The sequence below is a fragment of the Marmota marmota genome, unplaced genomic scaffold (assembly GCF_001458135.2).
Source record: "Marmota marmota marmota unplaced genomic scaffold, marMar, whole genome shotgun sequence".
Lineage (NCBI taxonomy): Eukaryota > Metazoa > Chordata > Mammalia > Rodentia > Sciuridae > Marmota > Marmota marmota.
In genome coordinates this window covers 27449268-27473518 of record NW_025999932.1, presented here as the reverse complement: position 1 = coordinate 27473518, position 24251 = coordinate 27449268, and the positions used below count along the sequence as shown (strand labels likewise).

The 24251-nt window shown below is 38.1% G+C and overlaps 2 protein-coding genes across 7 annotated transcripts in view; both read left to right on the top strand.

Annotated features, from left to right (window-relative positions):
* Window positions 1-21575, top strand: part of LOC107140979 (NEDD4 binding protein 2 like 2) — a 110842-nt gene extending 89267 nt beyond the window's left edge. For all 6 annotated transcript variants that reach the window (XM_048800807.1, XM_048800806.1, XM_048800802.1 and 3 more), the window contains 5 exons: window positions 8499-8554; window positions 11054-11127; window positions 15039-15103; window positions 19027-19154; window positions 21499-21575. The gene's annotated coding sequence lies outside the window, so the exon portion shown is untranslated. The remainder of the gene's footprint in view (window positions 1-8498; window positions 8555-11053; window positions 11128-15038; window positions 15104-19026; window positions 19155-21498) is intronic.
* N4bp2l1 (NEDD4 binding protein 2 like 1) lies at window positions 703-24251 on the top strand. The gene is made up of 5 exons (XM_015484196.2): window positions 703-1797; window positions 19027-19154; window positions 19464-19552; window positions 21499-21575; window positions 22784-24251. The coding sequence occupies exons 1-5, from the start codon at window positions 1628-1630 to the stop codon at window positions 23040-23042; spliced, it is 723 nt and encodes a 240-aa protein (XP_015339682.1). The 5' UTR covers window positions 703-1627; the 3' UTR covers window positions 23043-24251.

Sequence of the window (24251 nt, the reverse complement as noted above, 5' to 3'; positions counted from 1 at the left end):
CTGCCTTTCCTATCCTCTACTATCTTCCCTCCCCACCCCTCCCCTCCCATCTTCTGGCAAAACACTTTTGTACAAAGTAAAAACTGGGGGTGCAGCTCAGTTATAGAGCTCCTGCTTTGTATGCAAGATGCCCTAGGTTCAATCCCAGCAACCCCTCTAAAAAATATAATAGGGATATATAGATTATAAATGTCACTATTGTTATGATTCATGTATATTTTCTGTTCTTTGTAGTTCCCCCTAATATTTAGAGAAGCCTTTGCAATTCCATGGTTTCTTAGCAGTACTAAGAAGAATCAAGAAAATATATGTCCTGGGCTAGTTTTGTGGTAGAATACTTGCCTGGCATGTGCCAAACTTTGGGTTTGATCTCCAGCACTCCCACCCCCACGATACTTCTTCCATGCTGGGAAGGCATATTTTCCCCCAAGGGAGAACCGTTCATCCTCCTCCCTCACTTACTCTTCCCCCACCCTCAGAGGGGAAATCCCAAGGGGGAATCCCAAGGGGAGGTGAAGTTCCCAGAACACAGCCCCTCCCGATTTGGACAGCCCCTTCCTGAAACTAACTCTGGAATTTCTGGATTTTGGTTTAGAAGGAAATCACTTCCCACCCCCCCCCCACCCCCACAATTCCTTTTTGTAATTTTCATACCTTATGGTTCCAGAAACAAAATTTATTTCACAATAATTAGTATAGCCAAGGCCACCATATATCCTGATTTTCTAGGATGGAGATTTTGAATATTTTCTCTCAGTAAAAAAACAGGCACCCTGTTGCTTTTGAGTTTGAAATATTGGAGAGTCATTATGGTGATCAACCAATGGGTCCTCACCAGCTCCTGGAACTTAGAACTTAGTTCCCTGTAAAAGCCAGTAGACTCTGCCACTTTCCTCTGGGATCTGAAACAGTTCCCAGAGAGGCTACCTCTTTTTTTTGTGGGAGCAGATAGGTGCCTGGGTGGTAGACTTGTTTCTAACTCAATATGATTCCTAAGGTGTGCTTTTCAGAGGAAGAAGTGATTTAAAGTTATGTACGGGCAACAAAGCTTTCTAAGAATATTTTTGGCAGTCTGGTAAAGAAGATACTGGCCCTGGAACAGTGTGTTAGCCCTTGGGACACAGCCAGATGTTGGTGTACATAAATTTGAGGAGACAATGGCCTTCACTGTTACTATTCAAAGTGCTACTCACATTCTTTTATCGTCAACAAAAATTATTTCACTTTCAAGGTCTAGGCTGGTCGGAGGTGGAGTTGGGGGAGGGCTGTGACAGAAGGGTCTGACTTGTACAGTGGAGGCAGGAAATTGTCCTAGTGTCCCATTAGGCGGGTTCCCTGCTTTCTTCAGGGCGAAGGGCAGCGAGTGGCAGTAGGAGGCTGTAGGCAAAGCTAGGGTGTGCGTCACCTATGTTTTCCGGGCTGTCAGTCTCCCAGTGTACCCAGCTTTTCAGGTAGGGACGACCCCTCCCACGCAGAGCGGTTCCGGCGGGTGGGAAGGAGGGGCTGGGCTCCCAGCGCCCGCCCCTCTATCTATCACATGGCCGGAGACTCACAAAAACAACAGCTTTGGCCAAGACCGTGACTTCAGGAAAGGGAACCCAGGGCCCTCGCAGACAGCCCCCTCCCCATGGAGGACAGTTTTCTTGAATCCTTTGGGAGGCTGAGCCTCCAGCAGCAGCAGCAGCCGCCGCCTCGGCCGCCGCCCCCGCGGGGGACACCTCCGCGCCGCCACAGCTTTAGGAAACACCTCTACCTCCTGCGAGGCCTCCCGGGCTCGGGGAAAACCACACTGGCCAGGTAATGACAGCGGCCTGGGCGCTGTCTCTTATACACATCTGGATTACACTGCGCCCAGCTGGGCTCTCAAAACTGCTGCTTACAGTGGTAGCAGTTACATCTTTGACCTTTTTATAAGGTGAAGAAGCTGGCACGTCAAACATTTTCATNAGCAACGAGCGGCCCCGGCCCTGGTCAGAGCCCGGGTCGCTGCTGCCGACCCTGGGGACCACTGCCGCCTCTGGCGCCCGGGTCTCTGAGAGGAGGGCGCTCGTCTTGTTTGTGTTTTCCGCTGCGCTTCCCGGGGAGTACGGATTTCGGCATTGCGCCTTGCGCCAGTCCCAGATGGCACTGGCCCCTTCCCCACCTCCGTGCCCGGCCTAGTGCCAGCCCGGCCGAGGCCGCCTTCGGCGCCCCAGCCTCCCCAACCCTGGGTCGGGGAGGCCGGCAGGGACTCTTCGGGGGGAAAAACCGGTGGCTACTGCAGAGAAAACAGCCGGGCCGCCAGTTAGCGCGCAGGCAGCAGTCACAGTGCGTCAACAGGCGTTTTAACCCTAGCGCATAAACTAGAGGGTTGCGGGGGCTGGTGATCGGGGCAGCAGTGGCCGTGGCCGGGGGCTTGTGGCCCGATTTGAAAATCTGGTGGATTCGGGCAGACTGTGTTGGCTTTGGCAGCTGTGAAGGCGCACAGGTGCACGGGGGGAGGGGGGTTGACGGCGCCACCACAGAGCCTTCACCATGGGCGCCCAAATTCGATTACTTGGGAATTGCGTAAGCTGCCCTCTTGGTACCAGGTCAGCGAGAATTACGCGGGCTTATTGCCTGCTGCCACCTTGCTAGGCCTACGCTCCAGCCTGGACTCCCATCACTCTGCCTTGCATTTGCTCTTCAGCAACGTTGAACTGTTTATCTCCCGTAAACCAAGCTGTTTCTCTCCTTGCCTTGGCTGATGCTGGCCTGCTTGCCTGGCTTGCCCTCCGCCTCCCTTTGCCCACCTGATTTCTATTAGCCTTTTAAAAATTCAGCTGCCTTACCCATCAGTAGGTGCTCGTCTTCAGGTCTCTTTGGCATCCTGTTTACAGCTCTGTGACTGCGCTTAGTTTTTCACATGGTTTTGTTTATCCTTCTGTAAGTTTCTTGAATGTGGGGGCCATATCTTCTACCTCCATGCACATTGTCTAGCTCATAATAGGTATTCAACCACAGAAGTGGCCCCTTCCTCTCAACCATCTTGTTGGAGAGATAAGGAACTATTGAAGAATCAAGGTGGCCTACAGAGACATGATTTTGATGGTCTCTGGTAGTGATCTCAGGAGCAGGTCTGAATCCTTTGGACTTGAGGGAACTGACAGCTGCAGTGAGGTGCTGTCCGTTTTAATTAGGATTCTGGCTGACTTGTGTAGTAGAAGTCTTTAGTTAAAGAATATTGCTACATCATAGATTCAAGGGATTGGTGATTTGTGGAGGGCCACTGGTACCTTTTTCAAAGACAGAGACATTTTCCAGAAGGTCCTCTGTGGCTCCTGCATAGGCAGAGGATAGCAGTAGAGTGGGAAACCTCCTTGGAACCCAGCAGAATTTTGTTGTTTTGTGATACAGCCAGGGTGTCAAATCTTTAATTTCACTTTCATTTTGCTGGTCTGTAGTCTATCACACACTTAGTGTAAAAGGAGGAAGTAAACATTTTTGGCCAGATTTCTTAACTATTGGGAAGGGAAGTAATATAATCAGAGGAAGATGCATAGAACTGAACATGAGAGTTTTGGACCTCACATTCCTCATCTGTAAAGTGAATGGGCTGGCTTGAGCAGTCTCTAAGATCCCTTCTGGCTCTGAATATCAGGACTTTAATTCCTGATTTGACAAAGCAAAAGACGTCAGGTAAGAGACCAGCTTGTTAAAAAGCATCTCTCTAGGGACAACTGGAGTGAGCACTGGCCTGGGAATCTGAAGAGTGTGCTTTAGATCCATTTTGTCACTAACTAGCTGGACAATCACTTAGCTTCTCTGGTTCTTATGTTCCTTATATGTGACTACTAAGAGGTGATTAGTTTAGAGGATTTATTGAAGATCTTTCTGACTCTTAATTTCCACTTGTTTGCTAATAATGGCTAGGTAAAGAGCCTCTAGCCTTGGGAGTCAATATGACATCATATTCAAATACTGCCATTCACTAGCTTTGCTGTTCACTTAGCCCCTCTAAACCTCAGATTCCTCTCCTATTCAATGGGAATATCTGCTCTTTCTGCCTCAGAGACTGTTGTGAAAATGAAATTTATGTGGAAGGACTTTTAAAACTTTAAAGTGACATAAATTTTAAGAGATATTAGCTACTGTTCAAATTGTTGACCAGCTAAGCAAAATCTTCACTATGACTGGGGAGAAACCTGGCTCTGAAGTGAAGATTGCAGCTGGATATTGACTCTGACCTGTTCCATTGTGCTGAGCCTTGGCATTTCTGGGTCCAGAAGGGCCTTGGCACACTTTGGGCTAGGTCATGTATATATATGGGTAGTAAGCAAGGAGATAGGCCACCACTGCACAAGGAGGGAGGCCCACAGTGGGATCAGATGATGAGGAAGTCACAGATGTGGCCCAAAAGGAGCTGCTTTCCTACTTTTGGGAGGGCGGGGGAGAGAAGAATGGCAAATTGTTTTAAAATACACATGTATAGAAAATAGTTAAACTGTAAGATTATCTTATGTATTTGTTGGATTCTGGGAAATTTACATTTTCTCTATATTATGTATTTTCCAAATTTTCTATAATAAACATGTATTTCTTAAAATAAAAAAAATTTTAAGAATTGGAGGGAATAAATTTTTATAAATGTGGGTTCATCTTTTTGTTTAACCTTTATTTATCATTTGATTTAAGAACTAATAAAAATCTTTTTGAAATAGATTATGTCTTGTCTTCCAAATCAATGTTAGATTTCTATATTTTTACTTGTATGTTTTTTATAATTTAAAATGGCTGGGATATGGAAAACATCTATTTAAATTCTTTGAAGTTTTTTTTTTTTAAAGTTGGGTTTATATGTTTTAAAAGTTTTTAAATACATCAGAGTATTAAAAATTAGTGTGCCCCCTAAAAATCTGTTTTATCACCTCTATTTTATATAAACATTGTTTTAAAAATAGGTTTTTACCACTGACCTGTAAGTTCTACTTCCAGGAATTCATCCTAAGGAAATAATTGGAGAAATGTGTGAAGATAGAGGAATGTTCATCAGAGTGTATTTTTTGTGTGTGTGTGTGCAATAGAAACAATGTGAGACAACTTAAATATGCAAATGTAGAGGATTGGCTTATAAGTCATACAGTCATTACTGGAAACTGATGTATATTTGACCTATAAATATATTCTTCCCTCCTTTAAGTTAAAAAGTCTTTTATAAAGACAAACACACACACACACACACACACCCATCCCATTTCTGTTCAAAGAAAAAGGTCTGTATATATTTATTGAAAAATATCTGCTGATCTTTGTTTACTTTAGTTAGTGGGATTATGTTCTTTACCTTCCAATGAAGTTTCTGATTTTTCTACAAAATATATATTACATAGTAAATTTTTAAAGGTGAAAATTAAGGAACTATTAAGTAAAATGTTTTGTTTAATGACTTGGCTAGATAGGGTTGTATGACAAAGCTTTCATTACATAACCAAATAAATATATCATTCTCCATATAAAAAGGCTTTCCTAGGTTAATTTTCAGTTGGACATAAACTAAGAAACTCTTTTGTCCATATGGAGTTGGATTTTTAATGACATTATATTTTATCTTTATTAATCTTATTAACATATGAATTGACACAGGGCACTAGATTGTTCACCTCAGTTTCTTTTTTATTAAAATGCGATTCATATTCTATTCATACATTTATTGTGAGAATTTTAGATACTATTGTAAACACAAACCCTATAATTATCTATGTGGAATAAGTATTGTGGAATTCATGTGCCTTATAAATACCAACTGTTGTTAATTATTAGTCACTAATCAATAATAACAAAGTTCACTGACTACTATAAGACTATAGCACTTGTTTTATGAGGCATATAATAAATACGATTAAAAGAAGTCACCTACACAAGACAAATTATTATTAAATGATTTATTTAATAATAAATCATTATTAACAATAATTAGTTCCCGACTGTGGGTAACTATGGTCCAGTGGGGAAATGAATGGCAACATGATCAGGAGATGCATTTATGGAATCCATGGATTTGTTGGATTCTGGAAAATTCATATTTTCTCTATTTCATGTATTCTCCTAGCTTTGACTAAAGGGAGGAATATATTGGCTAGGTAGCCCAGAGCTGGACAAAGGAATAGAAAGAAATAAGGTTTCCAATCCCAAGACCCTTTTACTCTCAACAGATGATCCAAAACTATCTGTTTCCACAGCTGATGTGTCAAACTTACTTTGGATCTGCACCTGTCCTTTACTTCTGCCTTAGTGAAAGCTTCTGTAGATAAGCCTCTGTGCTTCCCACTCTCTCTCTCTCTCTCTCTCTGTGTGTGTGTGTGTGTGTGTGGTGTCAAATATCCCCATTTTGGTCATTTTTATCTTTTTAAAGTCACTGGTATTAATGACATTTATGTTGTTGTGCAGCCATCACTGCTACCTATGTCAGATTCTTTTTTATCATCCCAAACAAAAGCTCTGTGTCCATTAAACACTGTCACTCCCTATTCCCTCTCCCTCCTGGCAACCTCTAATCTACTAGCTGTTTCTATGCATTTGCCTTTTCTAAGTGTTTCATGTAAGTGGATCATAAAGTATTGTCCTTTTGTGTGTGGCTTATTTCACTTACCTTAATGTTCTCAAGTTTCATCATGTTGTGGCATGTGTCAGAACTTCATTATTTTATGTTTGAATAAAATATTCCATTAAATGGGTATACCTCTAAATTGTCCTTTTGAAATGGCTATAGTAGAGGATAGCCTTTTTTTAATATATAACCTTTTTTTAAAATTTAAAAGTCATCATTCTTTTATGTCAGTTTCCTGGGTTTTTTAATCTTTCCATATAAACTAAAGTCAAATCTGGGAACTGTCCTTTGCAATGTTCTAGTTCCTTTTGGCACTATCACAAATGATTCATAATATGAATTTAGTTAGGCTTAAAGGATGCTTGCTGACAGCTGTCCTTTATCCTCAGTCATGTCTCTGGATTAACACAGAATTTCTCATCAAAAGAAATACCTTTTAGTGTTTCTTGATAAGCCAGAGATAGAAGGAAAGACATACTTTGTAACCAAATACCCAGTGGAATGCAAGAGGCAATAAGAACAGGGGACTAGTTAGCTAAAACTCCAAAGCATACTCTGTTCCCCCATGTTCCTAGCCAGCAGGCCTGGACCATAGTGTTTTCTATGCATGAGACAAGGGCTCCCATTTAATAAAAGTAAAAGTAGAAAGTTTGGATTAATCCTAGTCTGTGTATTTCAAAATAGAGTATCAGGTGACATCTTAGATCTTTAGTCACAAGATCTACGTGGAAAGTGACTACTAGCTGTTTATATTTGTTATGATTTTCCTAAGAGGGGTTCCAAGTCTCTTCTTCCCACTAATAAGATCCTTACAATACCCCTCTCTAGAGGTTAGGATGAATAAGGACTGTAAATACTATATGTATTTTACAAAGAGCAAGAATATACAGTGCAAGGCTGGGGATATGGCTCAAGTGGTAGAGCGCTTGCCTAGCATGCATAAGGCACTGGGTTCAATCCTCAGCACCACATAAAAATAAAGATGTTATGTCCACCTAAATCTAAAAAATAAATATAAAAAAAGTATACAGTGTAGTATGTGTTTGTAATCACTGAAAAGGCTGTGTCAGGAACAGTTGCCTAACACAGGAAATTCACCATCACCACATTCCTGGAGCTGTTGGGTCAATGGAAGAAGACCCTGCTGAATTGGGACCATATAGTCCTGTAGGTGTGGATTATGATTTGAGAGGAGGTAGACATGGATGAAGAAATAAAGGAGAAAAAATATTTTTATGGGAAAAGATCAGGAGAAGTATAAGAAGCTCTCTTAGAGTTCATCTAACTGAAGCCCAAGACATGAAGCTCTGAGAAGCCAAACATCTTGATCAAGGTCATAGGGATGAACTCTCCTTATTTCTAATCCAGAGCTTTGTCTTTGGCATCAAGGAAGAGGCTAGTGGGAATGACCTGGTAAGGTAATGAGGTTGATTTTGATCTGGGTAATGAAAAAAGCACTTAAAGTCCCTATGAAGGGTGCTAAGTTAACCTGGATTTCAACTGTCAGGGTAAGGAAGGTACATTTTATTGCTGTTCATCAATATCAATAATATGTGTTTCTTCTAATTTAAAAAAAAATATTACTTGGAAGTTAATTTTCTTTGTTAACATGTTATTGGGGTCTTGGGAGGAGATGAGATTAAGATTTTTTAATAAGTACTTGTATTCATCCTGCGATGTGTTGGGGAGAGATGTCAACTCCCAACTCCCAAGTGTCTAAATCTGCTCACATGACAGGGTATGTATTACTCAACTTAGTTCCTTCCTAGCATTTCAATGAAATTTTCTCTATATAATGGCACCTTCCTAGGGCCATTTTGATGCTAGATGAACTAATGAAGAAATTATCTAAAAAGGTACTAGGCTCTGTGGGATTGAGGAAATAATATGATAAAGGAAAAACTAGTCTAATTTCTAATTGTTCCTTCATAAGGCTCTCTATCGGATCATGTATATGGCTTGGGGAGAAGGCTATCTGTTTTTATCAAGGTAAGAATCTGGGAAAGGGGAAGGGAGAAATGGAGAAAGAATAACTAACACAAGATTACCTCGGGCTGACTATATGCCTGGTACTTTATAGACACTGGTTTACTGGATCTTCACAATATCCCTATGGTATATAATAGTTGTTTTATTTTATAGATGAGTACATTAGCATCAGGGCACCACATTTGATTCTGAAACTGAGAGTTTCATAATTTGAAGAAGTGATCTGACCTCACCAAAGATATAACTTTCCAGTTATTTGGGAGTCCCCTTTAACTACAATTGTACAGCTAGGATCTTTCAGTATTTTCTACACATTTTAAGAATATGACGAAAGACAGGCTCAGAAAGGGGCTTTCTCAGCCATTGAGAGTAGCGCTTCTTCAGCATTCTTTGTCCTGTACCTTGACTCTCTTTTATTATTTTTTATTTTACTAAACTGTAAGTTTCAGGAGATATAAGTTCCTTGAGATCAGATACTTTATTTTGAACAACTCCTAAAAGAAGGCCTGGCACATAGTAGGCATTCACTAAATATTTGATGAATGGATTTGCTAATAAAAGGCAATCCTAGAAGCTTCCTAAGAGGTGGAAATTTGGCTTGGTCAGGATGGCTCTTAAGAACAAAAGCAAAAAGATTAGTGAGATAAAGAGAAATATAAAAGGATGAATGGGATGCGGAGAATAGCAAAGGGAGTAAAAAAAATTAAAAAGTCATTCATCTCAAACTTCACTTCGGGGCACAGAAAACTCTTCCTAAACACATGAAAATGTTTGACGTGCCAGCTTCTTCACCTGATAAAAAGGTCAAAGATGTAACTGCTACCACTGTAAGCAGCAGTTTTGAGAGCCCAGCTGGGCGCAGTGTAATCCTGGTGGCTTGGGAGGCTGAGGCAGGAGGATGGAAAGTTCAAAGCCAGCCTCCACAAAAGCAAGGCACTAAGTAACTCAGTGAGACCCTGCCTCTAAATAAAACACAAAATAGGGCTGAGGATGTGGCTCAGTGGACAAGTGTCCCTGAGTTCAACCTCTGGCACCCCTCCCCTGCTCCCCACCTCTCCTCCCCCACCAAAAAAAAAAAAAAAAAAAAAAAAGAGCCCAGAGTTGACTTCTTCTGGACCGCTACTTTCTGTTATGTGTAACTGATCTATGTATGGTATATTGGGAAAAGACAGCTTTAAAAAAAGTACTGAGGTAGGTGTGCCCAATTCCTTCCTCAACTCTGAGCATGCCTGGATTAATCAACAGAACACAAACAGAGGAAACTTGTACCATTGCTAGATTGTAGAGAAGGGTTCTGTTCACATGCAAGATACCGAGAGGATTTCTGCTAGATAGAATGAAGTGGAACCACATTGACAAATGGCAGTGAAGCCTACCTGGGAGTTTGGTTTTGGATCTCATAAATATGCCCAGCTTTCAGGGGTAAAGGCAAGAGTAAGCAGTAAGACAGACTGGGATCTCATCACTGCAGTCCCCTCAGTCTGTCTCTTGGTGACACTCATAGGGCTGGCAATGACTGAGATGTCTCTAAGGATAGGGCTCAGCCCCAGGTGTGGTGGTTGGCACAACTGCAAAGTTCAGGCCATACCAGGCTTCATGGGAAATTTTCCACATGGTCTATAGCCATGGCTCTCTTCCTCTTCTCAGGCTACTTCCCAGAGCAAGTGCTGGGATCCAAGAAGAATCTTCACTTCCTGTCTCCATTAGGGGGATCTGAGGTTTGATAAAATTCTCATTATACACAGATGAGAATTCTCATATAGTTTAGGGCCCTGTAAAAATAATTTGCCTAATTAGGGCAGGAGAGCATTATATTTAGAGCCATTCATACATTTGCCAAATATTTATTACCTCCTATGTGCCTGCCATTCTTTTAGATGCTTAGAACAGCAGACAAAAGGCAAAGATCTCTGCCTTCATAGAATCTATATTCTATCAGATAATTTTTTTTCTAAAGGAAAGAAGGCAATTTTAGACAATATCTGCTCTGCTTTGTTGTCTCAGAAAACAAAGGACTCATTGGCTATTCCTCTTGAGGAATATGTCCCCAGGAATGATCCACATGTGCACATTCATTGAATCTCATGATAGGGAAAAGTGCAAACAACTTAAATGTCACTGGAGAAAATTAAATAAATGTGGTTTGTTTTTATAGCACTCAAGCACAATGGTTTAGTCTAGGGCTAAGGGACCAGAAGCCTGGGTTTTAAACCCAGCTGTACCACTCAGTGGTCTGTAACATGGGGATTAATAGCAGTACTTACCTCCCAGTTCTATTTGAGCATTACATAAGAAATTTTAAAGCTATAAGAATAGTTCTTGGCATATTTGATAAGCACTTAATGTTAGTTGTTTATTATTTTTCAGATAATGCAATACTATGTAGCAGTTAAAAGGAATGGACTAAGTTTGTATAGCAACATGAATAGATCTTAAATATGTAATGCTCCTTCATTTTTTCATTCAATAAATATTTATTGAGTGTCTACTATGTTCCAGGCAGTTTTCTAGGTACTTGGGATCACCAGTGACCAAAACAAAGATCCTGCCCATGTGGACCTTATATACCAGAGGTAGGGAAATGGATATAAAATATAAGGAAATTATATGTTACGTTAGGAGGTGATAAGTATTGTGGAAAGGGGGGATGAAGCATAGTAATGGTATTGGAAGATGCCCAAGTTAAGGTGAAGAGTTGGTTGAAATTTAAGCCAACAAAGAATGAGAAAATGTTAATGATTATCAGCTCCAGATGGTGATTGTAGAGGTGTTTATTATTTCCTTTGCTTTTCTATAATTTAAAATTTTTGTCTATCTTGAAAAATTCCTATGGTTAAAAAAGATGAAAGAAAAATGATAAGGAGTCTGAAATATGAAGGGGGGTTTACTAAGAAGCAGAATATTTAGAAAGAACGTAATGAGGTATATGTTTTTTAAAAAGATTCTAAAATAAATGTTGGAACTTTAAAGTCCAACAGAGATAATGATGAGCAGAATCAATGCAGAAAATCAAACAGTAACATAGAAAACAAAACATAAGAATAAATAACCAGAATAAGTATGGCTAAAGTAATAATTACAGATATAATAGAACATTTCTGAGTTGAAGACTCAGAAGTGACAAATAAATTCAGGATCTAAAGGAATATCCTAGTAAGACTGTTGCAGAGGTTGTTGATTAAGTATCCTATCTTACCTAGCAACCCTATTTTAGTGTGCCCCACTATAAGATTACAGTTTTCAAAGCTACCTTGCCTCTTCCTGCCATGTGGAACATGTATGTGAAGGCTGGGAGGACCCTTTAAGAATCGTAGCTGCTGGCTAAGACAAGATGGTAGACTCTGGCTCCATGTTGCTCATGTGTGAGTACATGCACTTTCTCAGATCTGCAAGAGCTCCCTGAGGCTGTAACTAATACCCATGTGCCCTGACTCCATGTAGACCGAAGTCAAATTCCAGCAGCTACACATCCAAGCTATGTAAACTTACACAAGTTATTTAAGCTCTTAAATCAATAGTTTATCTATAAATTGGAGAATATATTACTTCATAAAATTGTTACAAAAGTTGAGGAGAGATACTATATACCAAACTTTGTTTAGTGTTGAAAAGAAAATTTATTGGAACAACCAAGCCATCCATGAGTTGAATTAAAGGCAAGAATCATAATGTCTTTTTATTTGATTTTGTTTAGGCATGGCTCTCAACAAAATAAGACAGGAAAGTAAATTAGAAGTATAAATTTTATAAAGGAAAGATTCTCAATTGTTGAATATAGTTGAGAAAAGAAAATACTGAAAAGAAGATGATCAAGATGTGCTCCACACATTAATCTTAGTCAAGTGAAAGAAAAAGTACAATAATAGACCTAAATATACGTAATAATTTAGTATATAATGAAAAGTATTTCAGAAAGATGGGGAATGTGGGATTTATTAAGTCAATAGTTTTGGGATAACCAGGTCACCATGTGGAAAAAAATACATCCTTGGGGCTGGGGTTGTGGCTCAGTGGTAGAGCACTCGCCTAGCATGTGCGAAGCCCTGGGTTCGATCCTCAGCACCACATAAAAATAAATAAATAAATAAATAAATAAATAAAATAAGGGTATTGTGTCAACTACAACTAAAAAAATATTTAAAAAATACATCCTTAATGAATGCTACATACCAACATAATATTGTAGATGGATTGACAAGGAAAATGTAATAGTATGTATATATTTTTACATAATTTGGGGATGAGAAAGACTGTTCAAAATTTACCATCAAAGGCAAAATTTGAAAGTAAAAGATGAATATATGTGACTAGACAACATTTTAAAAATAATCAACTATATGTTAGAGATTATTATAACCAAAATTAAAAACTGCTACACTCAATAGGAAATTGTTATTCAATAAGAAAGGTAAACCTCCCAATAAAGATGAAATTGTAGATCACAAAAGCACATTTCCAAATGACTAACACATAACAAAAAAATAATTAGTATTGCTAATTAAGACATCTCAGTGCCTAACCTCAGAGTACTGAAGAAAATTATGGGACATCCATATAAATAAGTATAAGTTGCTATATCATTAAAATGTTGCATGGAGTAGGAAATAATGAGTTGAAATGAAGATATATTGAGATATGTATCTAAATTCTTGAAAGAAGACCAAAATGTTGGGCTGGAGTTATAGTTCAGTGGTAGAGCACTTGCCTAGCATGTGTGACGCACTGGATTTGATTCTCAGCACTATGTATAAACAAATAAATAAAGGTCCATCAACAACTAAAATAATTTTAAAAATGTTAAAACAATTATTAGTTTTAGATGGAGGAATATAGGAACATTCCTTTTTTTATTTTTGCACTTTTCTGTTTCAATTTTTCTGCTGTTATATTTATTTGCTAATTAGAAAATTAATGTATTTTTAAATCTTTATAGATAAAGATATAAGTCAGCTTGAAGGGTAACTGCTGGTCAAATTTAGGATAATTTGAGCATCATAAAGAATAATGATGGTAAGGATTATAAAAGAGAAGAAAGAAAGCGTTTTTTTTTTTTTTTTTTTTAAACAAGACAATGCTACCTAGTAAAATAGAAGGAAGGGCAACATGAGAAAATAAAAACTCTGCAATTCCCAGTATAGTAATTGATTCAGGCACCCAAGCATCAGAACAATAGATGTACAAACCATTGAGGGAAAGTGGCTGAAGAACAGAACGTTCCATAATCTCACAGGTTCATACCCACACAGTACTTACTATGACAAGAGAAGTGACACACTTCTATAATAGAGAGGTTGGGCTGATACCACCTTTTAGCCAACTGCTCAAACTTAGCATGATGGGACAAGCTGCCATGTGTAATCAGAAGTACATTAAAGTCACCTTTGAACTTTCCTTCCCAAAATGTATAACCTGGTAATAATCATGTGGAAATAACTAGATAAGCCCAGAATGTGGGGGGCATTCTCAGGACAACTAATCTGGACTCTTCAAAAAGGAAAACCTAAATGGACCCCAGGACAGTTCTGGATTAGAAGACCTTACTGAGACATAATAACCAAATACTTGAAACTTACGAAAGATTTTTGGGACCACCAGGGAAATTTGAAAAATTTTAAATTTAACATTGTGAATTAAAGTTAGTTTTTAGATGTGATAATGATATTGTGGTTATGTGAGAGAATATTTTTAGGAGATACTTGATAAGGAATGTAGGAATAAAGTATCATGATATCTGCAGCTTATTTTCATATGGTTCATCAAAAATACATATTTGAGAAACATAAAATAAAAGGCAAAGTGTTAATTTCTGGTGATTGTAGACAAAGGTTAAACAGTGTTCATTGTATTGTTTTTTAACTCATTTGTATAGGTTTCAACATCTCCCATGTAAAAAGTTGTGGGGAACAATAATTCAGGTGGAAACTAAAATAGGAGAGAAAAACGGTAGAATAAATGAGACTTAAGAGACACAGTTACCAGATACGATGTGTGGCTCTCCTTTGCCTCCTGATTCAAACAAAGCAACTCTAGGAAAATGTTAAGAGACAACCAGGGAAATAGGAGCACTGATGGGATATTTGATGAAATTAAATATGAAATAGATGACAATAAGACTGACCAGATGATGATAATTACTGAAGCTGTGTCATAACTACTTGGGGATTGATTATCTTATCCTGTCTACCTTTACGTGTTTGAAAACTTCCATAGTAATATCATATAGTACTGTTGGCCTTTCTCAGTGAGTGAGTGAGTGACTGAATAGATATTTGAATATCTCTGTGGTTCTCTATTGTAAAGCAAGGAATTATAGAAGGATGACAAATTATGAAATGTAGATTAGTACCTGAGTTTCTCTCATAGTAGTGATTTTAAGTGAATTGGGGGCGGGGAAGGGGGTGATGAAGGTTACGTGGAAGTAATTGTCTCTCTATTTTTTCCCTTTTCTTTTATTTTCATTCTCTCAATTTCCCTAATGCATGAGGCTCCTGACCACCAGAAAGCTAGCGCTGGGGCATTATCCTCATCACTTCTGAAGCTGATGGAATGGTATTTATTGCTTCCACTTAAGTTTGAGAATCTCACGGTTGTCTATTTAATCAGTTTTGTATTTAGCTAGTGAAGTTTTTATTTCCTGCATTTTCAAGATGCTACTATGGCCGCTGGTGCTAATTTAACATTTAGGCAAAGACAAAACATGATTTTGAAGGGAGGAATGGTCATTTAGGAACATCATACAGAAAAAAAAAAAAAAAAAAAACCATATGAGCCATAATGGTGAAAAACATTCAAGATTTTTTGCCTGCCTGTTTGGAGGACTGTAGATGCAACCTAGGAAACGATGAGAAGGTCATCTTGCCCCATAATGGTCCTGAACAATTTAACTTACTGTAAGGTAGAATTCTGTAATAAAAAAGGGCAACAGTTTTATATTTTGTTTTCTAGAAAGGAATAAGAATTAAAATAAAACAAAACATGAATTGGACACCTATATGCCTTAAAGGAAATGTTAGAGAGTATTATCTTCCAGTTAACAGTGTGAACTATAAAGAGGGAAACAAGAGTAGATAAGGATATACATATGAAAGGAAAATTTAAATTCCAAAGACGTTTTACAAACCAAACCAAACCTATGGGTGGTAGACTTAATAGGAAAACAAATGAAACCAGACTTAGAAGGGATATTACATCTGGGACCAAAAAGGAAAATCAACCAGTTTCCATAGTTGCTTAGTACACAAGGGAGATATATACTATTATTTCACCTCTGAACATAGCTTTCATTACTTAGACTGAATAATATTGATGAAAATAATTTTAAAAATTTATAGTGTTTGCAAATATGAACATACCTTAAAAAATATTCATATCTGAAAATGCATCTACTATTACCCTTAAATTTTTTCTAAGATATTTTTAACAATATTTGTTTGTATTGGAGGTTAAGGTTTGGACTTACGATTTAGACTTTTCGGTTTGAATATCTTTAAAGTCAATAATAGACAATTATTATGGAGACTATGAATATTTGTTTAATTCAGTCCTTTTTCTACTTCTCCCTTCTCTCTTGCCACTTTTTACATCTGTGGTCAACTAAAAGTTGCCACATTTTCTTTGCTCCCCCTTCCCTCCAGAAGTGGAAAATATTTTTCTGCCCTTTTAATGCAAGCTAGCAAAGTAACTAGCTTGGACCAACGCAGTGTTGTGGAAGCCTAGTAGAATGCACTCCTGCCCTCTTGCAATGGGCCTGTCTGTAAAGAAGCCTTGGTCAGCCTCCTTGAGGATGAGAAGCCAGGTGGAACAAGAGCTAGCCAACAGCCAAGAGCACCAGAGGCCTGTGGGAGACCTGCTTGGACCCCTCTGAGCTCCTTCTGCCCCTGCATTGCAGTGACTCATTGTAGTTGTATGAGTGACCAGGCAAGATTAGCAGAACTGCCACGTTTAGCCCAGCCCCAGTGCTGATCCCAAAATAAGTTCATTCCCTATTCTACACAACAGACTTCCAGCATCTGAGGATAAGTACTAGGAATCACTGTTTATCATTTGTTTTCACCTTAAATAGCCCAGATTCTTTGTCGATCTTTGCTCCTCTGACATGGTTTCCATGGTTAGTGGACCTTATATTTACTTGGTCACTGTTCTCTGGACTTTGCAGAGCTTATCAAATTTCTCTTTGAATTTGTGGTACTCAGAATTGAAACCAGTGTTTCAGATGTGATTTGCCACTTTTAGTCTCATTTCCCTATAATTCCTTACTCCTCACAGGCCCTGAAGCGTTCGCTTCCTTCTTATCTTACCCCCCATGCTCTCAGCCCTTTCTGCAAGATGTGAAATTGTTTTCCAGCTCCTAAGGTCCAAGTGAAATGTTGCCTCCTTTGCAAGACTCTTGTCAGAACTTGTTGCTCCTGCTCCCTAGTGCCTGGTTGGTATATTTTTCCATGGTGTGTCACACTAGCTGTGGGAGGTTTAGCTCCTTGGCTAGTAGGCTGTGCATTCTTGATAGCAGTAAGTTTATTTCTGTGCCTTAACACTTTACACAGCATTTGGCACATGCTAAGAGCTCAATAAATGTCTAACAGGTTGACTAATTAATAGTCTTTGGATATTAAAATACATTCTCTTAGAGCCTACATTTTCCCCACAAAGGTATCTGTCAAGAGAAACTGTGAGATTGCTATTGAAATCAAGTTATCATGTCTGTTGAGTTTTCCTGAGTATCACCATAGCCCATTGAGAAGGAAAATATACTTGGTTTGGAATTACCTTTTCAACTCCCTATGCTTCCTTCTGTAATACTTTCTGAAGAATTTTTGCCAGAGATGTTTGTTTGCTATTTCTGGAAAGTGTATTTTACTCTTTCTTTAATATTGAAGCATTTGCTTTATTTTTGTCTTTGTCTTTCATCTATTGCAATACCCAAAAGATTACTGCATGTATGTACTCCAGTGTATTTTTGTTACTATAGCATGTAAACAGTCTGGGTTGGGTAAATGTGGCCTTGTTGTTATTATTACTAACAAAATAACAGTACTTTACATTTGTAAAGTGCCTTATCCTTTATAAAAATGTTTTTCCCATTACAACCCATTTGTCTTACCAAAAGCTCATTTTAGTAGGTAGGGATTGTAATCTGTGTTTTACAGTTAAGAAAACAAGCTTAGAGAGATGAGATCACATGACTGGATAGTGGAAGAGTCAAGAATTGAATCTAGCTCTGGGAGAGCAACTCAGGTGCCATGAATAACCTGCAGTTCCATATTCTTTCTGGATTGAGATATTTTTTTCTTAAAAAAAAATAGAAAAAGAACTGAATAGCTCTGCTTTCTTTTTGCATCTTCTGCTCTTGTCTTTCTCCAACCTTCCCCCCATCCCTAACTTATAGATATATCTTCTTATTCTGAGCATGGCTGTTGTGACCATATATTTTCTATTTGCCATTAAGTCTGTTTGGAATGGAGAGACATTTTGGCAAGTGCTATAGGGACAGAGGAAGGGCACACACACTTGTTTGCCAGTGTCAGGTGCTGCACTAGGTGTTTCCCCTGTTATTAGCTCATTACCATCAACTTTTACAGACAAGGAAAGGAGGCTCAGTGAGCTTCCCAGTTACTTCCTGGTGTAATACCCACCTTCCACCAAAAAGTTGTCCAAGGATTTCAAATGGAAACATCTTCTCTTTGGAGTTTGTGCAGTACATATCACCCCCTTTTTGTTTTATTATGTTGTATTAAAAGAGGTGCTACATTATGGCTTTCCCTTTTTGTCTGTGCTACTTTCATATTTAGACCCAGAGTGGTAGAGATGAGGAAGGCATGGGGAATACTGGGTTCACCTCTTTTCCTCTCTTGTGCTTTTCTCCATTTGGTTTAGGTCATTGCTAAAATGTAAATATGTCACTTAATAGGATAGTGCACACACATCACCTTTAGCCACAACTCATATCTCAGCAAGAACTAGTTTCTTAGATGGGTCCTCAGGGCGGGGCAGGAAGCAGAGAACAGAGAACAGAACTCCAGGGAAATGGGAGAGGTAAGAGTTTAGGGAATGGCTGAATATGGGGCATGGTGCCCATGGGCAGGTCTCAGGAGGATGCTGGTGCCTTGGAAAGGAATGGTCATGGGGGATGGTGTCCAACAGGAAAGACAGCCAACACACCCTCGACTTAGCCTCCGAGTTTCACCTCCAGTCAGTCCTGGTTGCCTCAGCAGGCAGTGGTGGTGACCAGCAGCCTCTTAGCTTCAAGGGTTGGCAACACTCAAAAAAATGCCTCTCAGCCCTTTCTTGACTCCAGTTAGGGGAGATGCCTTCCAGAGATGATAAGCATTTCCCTTTTTTAAATTGAAGTTCAACAACTCAAAACCTGGTGGTCTCAGTATTATAAAATGCTAAACATTAGAGATGGAAGGAAATCATTTCTACCATGAATATGCATATAATAAAAAAAATCCCTCTTTCATTTCTCCACTTTCTAGACAATTGCAACATGACTTTCCCAGGGCGCTGATTTTCAGCACGGATGATTTTTTCTTCAGGGAAGATGGTGCCTATGAGTTCAATCCTGACTTCCTGGAGGAAGCTCATGAATGGAACCAGAAAAGAGGTGATGAATTCCTTTCCAAACTCCTGGGAATCCCTGTTGTGTGCATAGACTGTAGCTGCTTTAGAATGAATATGTCTTATGGAAGGAGCTTAATCAAAAATTCTGCTGTCCCCCCCGCCCCAATCAGAATGCCAGAGTATAATAACATCTTTAGATTCCGTAAGAAAATTACTGATAATGGGTTCTGAAATAGGTGGCAATAATTGTGTAATGAGGACGTCTTATAACAAAAAATGACGAGATATGGATTTCGCTCACCCTTTTCTGATTGTTGCTTGTTGTTCACTGTTATGTAACATTGTGTTGCAGCAAGAAAAGCAATGAGGAGAGGCATATCCCCCATTATTATTGATAATACCAACCTCCACGCCTGGGAAATGAAGCCCTATGCAGTCATGGTAGGAAGAAATGTTCTGAATTTTCAGTTGTGGACATTTTGTGAGAAAGTTGAAACATTGTTCTTTCCTTTTTTTTCTGATCTTCCATGATATCACATTTACTAACAGTAGTTCTTTCAGGGAGCAGGTAAAGTTTTAGTTTTTCTCTGTTCAATGGCTGAAATTTGCTGAGATGTTTCTCTCATCTCGGGGTACAATTTTTACATAGTCCTTTGTAAATAATCATTTCTTTGAATTATTGATAGTTTTTCAGTCTTGGATATTTTCCACACAGAGAGGCACTCACTGAAACTTACAGGGAAATACAAGACTAGATGATGCACTAGCAGGGTTACAGGTCCTCCCTTGGCGAGCTGGGGTTTCAGCACTGTGTACTGTTGTTGCTGCCTGAAGTTCCAGGGCAATAGGATTGTTTTGTTTAAAAACAGATTTGGCATCAAATGATAACCCTATGAAGGAAGGTAGTAGAGTACAAATATAAACATATAACTCAGGTCTCCATTCTGATATTTTTTCAGACATACATTGTCTCTTATGCTAATAATTTTTCACTCCCTAGTAGATAGAAGAAGATCCACAAACCTACAGGGTGGGGCAGGAAGCAGACAGCTAAGTATTATTCTACTTATGTCACACAAAATTCCCACTTTTAATTGTGAGATGAATGTCTCCCACACTGGGCTCCAAAATCTATTTTTAGGCTTTTTTTTTACATTTGGAGCAAAATGGCATACCTACAGGTGTGATTTTTCTCTAATGATACTTTAATCAGTTCTACTTTGGCCCAGACTGTGGGACTTGCATAAATGTATTAAAGAATGAACATCAACTTGGTGGTTACTTCAGTTTATGATTGAAAGGCTGGAAATGAACAGGGGGTTGAGGAGACCTATGAATTCAGGCACAACTCAAAACCTGGAGTTGGGCATTAACTGAGAGTGACTTCTGGGAAGTAACTTTATTTTTCATTTTCACTCACCCACAGCTATTTAGCCCCAGAAATTGTTTTCAAGGTATGACAGTTGAATCCTTCCCTAATTAGAAGTGCCCAAAGAATGAAGAAGAAATCTTTAAATTTATACATTAATTACAAATAATATTTGGACATATTTATGGAGTGTAGAGTGATGTTTCAGTACATGTATACAATGTGTAATGATCACCTCCAGATGTTAAGGTCACCCATCATCTCAAATATTTGTAATTCATGATGAGAACATTCAAAATCCTCCCTTGTAGCTATTTTTACATATTAATGCCCTTCTGTGTAATAGTACATAAGAACTTATTAATCCTACCTACTTATGAGGAAATTGTTTTACTGAGCTTTGTTCATTCTGTATTTCACAACAGAGCAAACAAAAGTGACAACAGAAAGTTCAGTTTGAGATAAAGCAGTATTTGATTTATGACTACAAAGAATATTTGGATAGTTTTATGGGAACTGTAGTAGTTTTCTAAACTCAAGGGAATGGGACACGGTGCTTGGGGTCAAACTATATTATATAGCAGGTAGAGCTATTTTTGGAGGGAAAATTATGTAAAACATGTGGAAATTACTTTATTTCATGAACTATGTTTCTGTGACAGTGATTTTCTAAATCAAGCCATGAGGAAAAGGACAAGGTATTTGGCGGAAATAAGTCTACATTGCTCACACCTGTGTTTGGGACATTTTAAATTAGTTCACATCTACTTTTAAAGGTGTTAAATTCCTCCATATTAGATAAAATTGACCAAAATTTATCACTGAGAAGCATAATATAATCTGAGAGTGGCTAAGTATGGTAATAAACCAATTGTATTCAGATAAATTAAGGCATTGGATTACTGGTAAAACAAAAGGAATTTAGAAAAGATTTGTAGTAAAATGTTAAATGGCAGCATAAACATTCCCAAACATACATACTATGTCTTCAATGTTTTATGTACTTTTGAAAAATCAGGCACTTGAAAATAACTATGAAGTTATATTCCGAGAACCTGACACTCGCTGGAAATTCAACGTTCAAGAGTTAGCAAGGTACTTCTTTGTTTTTCTAGTTCCTCATTATGTATCCTGCTATTTTCAGGTATTTCAGACCGAACAAAAGAATCTTTTCAGGCTGGAAATGGACTGGTAGTTTTCAGGCCAGAAATGGTAATTCTTGGAAATTGATAACTTTGGAAATATTATATGTGAAGATGTTAGTTTTGGGTCAATTTTCTAATAATGCTAAATGCAACATATTGGCTTGGACTTGGTCCTTTAAAAGGACTTATTTAACATTCTGCTAAATTGCTTCTTCATTAATGAACATTTAAAAGCACTTTCCTTTGCATGGGATTGCACATGTTGATGGTGTTTTCTGCATTTAGACTAAATAAAAATCTTTAGATGTTGAACATTGTATAGTTCATTTATGGTTTAGATGCTGCTTCTAACTTACACAGCAATAAATGTCCAAATAGTACTAACTTGACTTTGAATGCATGAGTTCTGATATTTACTCTTTGTGTCATTTGATGTCAATATAATAAAGTTAACCAGTGAGATTGGAATTGACTTTTTTAAGATTAAGGCCAGTTCATCTTTTGGTTATAAGCTGATAGTGTTTCCAACATGGCTGTGATTCACCTCCATCAGGAGTGCCTGAGGTGTTAAACTGTAGTTCATAGACTCCATTCTGTAGTCGAAATCTTTGGTAATAATTACACTTCTAATTATATGCCCAACTGATTCTTGTGCCTACTAGTTTTTTTTTTTTTTGTGTGTGTGTGTGTGTGTGTGTGTGTGTGTGGTGCTGGGTATTGAACCCAGAGCCTTGTATATGCAAGGCAGGCACTCTACCAACAGCTATATCTCCAGCCCCGTGCCTACTAGATTTTAAGATTGTTTTAGTAAGCATTGTTTAACTGTACTGGGGACTAATTGACCTGAAACAATGATATTAACTGGCGAATATATTATTGAAAAAATCTCATGGTGTTCTTCATATTTTGAAGCACATGATTGAGATTACCAAAAACAAAACAATTATGAAGCCAGCCTCAGGATATTTTGGGGGTGTATAGGGCAGCAGAAAAACAGGAGCAGAGCCTGAGAGATAACTGAATAGCAAAATTTTATGTTTTGCCAGAGATATCCCCAGGACGGAGAGTGTAGTATCTATGCAATGCAGGACTTGTAAAGCACAAGTAATTCATTTTGATATTCTGCCTTAACTACATATTTGCATTTTTTTCATGTAGAAGAAACATTCATGGAGTACCAAGAGAAAAAATACACCGAATGAAAGAACGGTATGAACATGATGTTACCTTTTACAGTGTACTTCATGCAGAAAAACCAAGCAGAATGAACAGAAACCAGGACAGGAATAATGCATCGCCTTCCAATGGTTCAAGATACTGGCATACCTATGCAGAGTTTCCAAACCGGAGGGCTCATGGCAGCTTCACAAATGAGAGCTCCTTTAGCAGAAGGGGTGGTTGTCACCATGGATATTAGAGGCCTATCTTACAGCCATTCCAAATTTTCCTAAATAAGTTTTTACTTCAATTTTTTTGGTATTTGTTCTTTGTTTAGTTTTAGCCAAAACTCCAATTCCAGTGTAAATAGTTGAACCCAAAAATTCCTGAGCAGAGGTCATTATATTCATTATCTTCAACAAGCATTTGTTAAGTGCACCTGTACACATGGTCTGATGCTGGGAATTTTTCAGATTTGATTAAAATCTTGCTCTAAGGGAAAGAATTAATTTGAACCTGAAGTCTAAGAACATACCCAAGAACGTGATCAATTAGTTGCATAGGTTCATAAATAAAACAAAGTGTTTATATTATATATAAGCTTCAGTACCACTTTGTCTGAAGTAATCCATTTATTTTTTCAGGAAATTCATCTCAACCGGGAAAGTTGGAAGGGTTAGGGAGAAGGGAGAGGCAGAAAAGGTTTTAGTGCTATTCCTACTTTGATAAACTATGTATTTTAAAAAGTGAGATGTGTGACTCCAATGATACTGATTTTCCCTTGAAACAAACAGAAAGCACACATATATGTAAGGAAATATTGTCTTTTAAAGTGATCACTTTGGGAAGTATTCCTTTATTCTAATGATGAATCACTGTTAAAAATGTCAAATCTTTAATAGCTATACAAGTTGAGGAAAATCAGTCTTATTTAAAGTCACACCTTGTGTTTAACTACTTTTTTCAATAGGATTAAACAACTTTTGGCTGTTGTCTATTAGTGTAAATAAAATCTGACTTCATAAAACAGCAATTTTTAAGAGATCTAATTTCTAAAATTATGCTTATAGATGTGTGTAATTAGTTGGCAGCCCAAATGTTTAGCTGTGCAAAGAAATAAAGCAGCCCAAGATATAGATCATGCAAGGATATGTAAAAGCCATGCTCACTGGAGGATGAGCAGTCTTCATGTTTTCCGTGGTGTTATTTATCTGTGAATCCAAATTAAATTCCAACAGGTTGGAATCAGATTAATTTGGTGTGAGACCATGACAGACAAGATCGTGTAGGATGTATGCTGTTTATTGTTGGCCAACAGCTTTTTTTATTTCTGGTGTTCTGTGAAATATAATTTTAAGTGTCTTATATAATGGTGCTTTTATGGTTATTAAAATGGCATATTGTATTGCGTTTATATGAAATTTGTCACTGAGTTTTTTTGGCTCAACAATAAAAAAATTTACCTAAA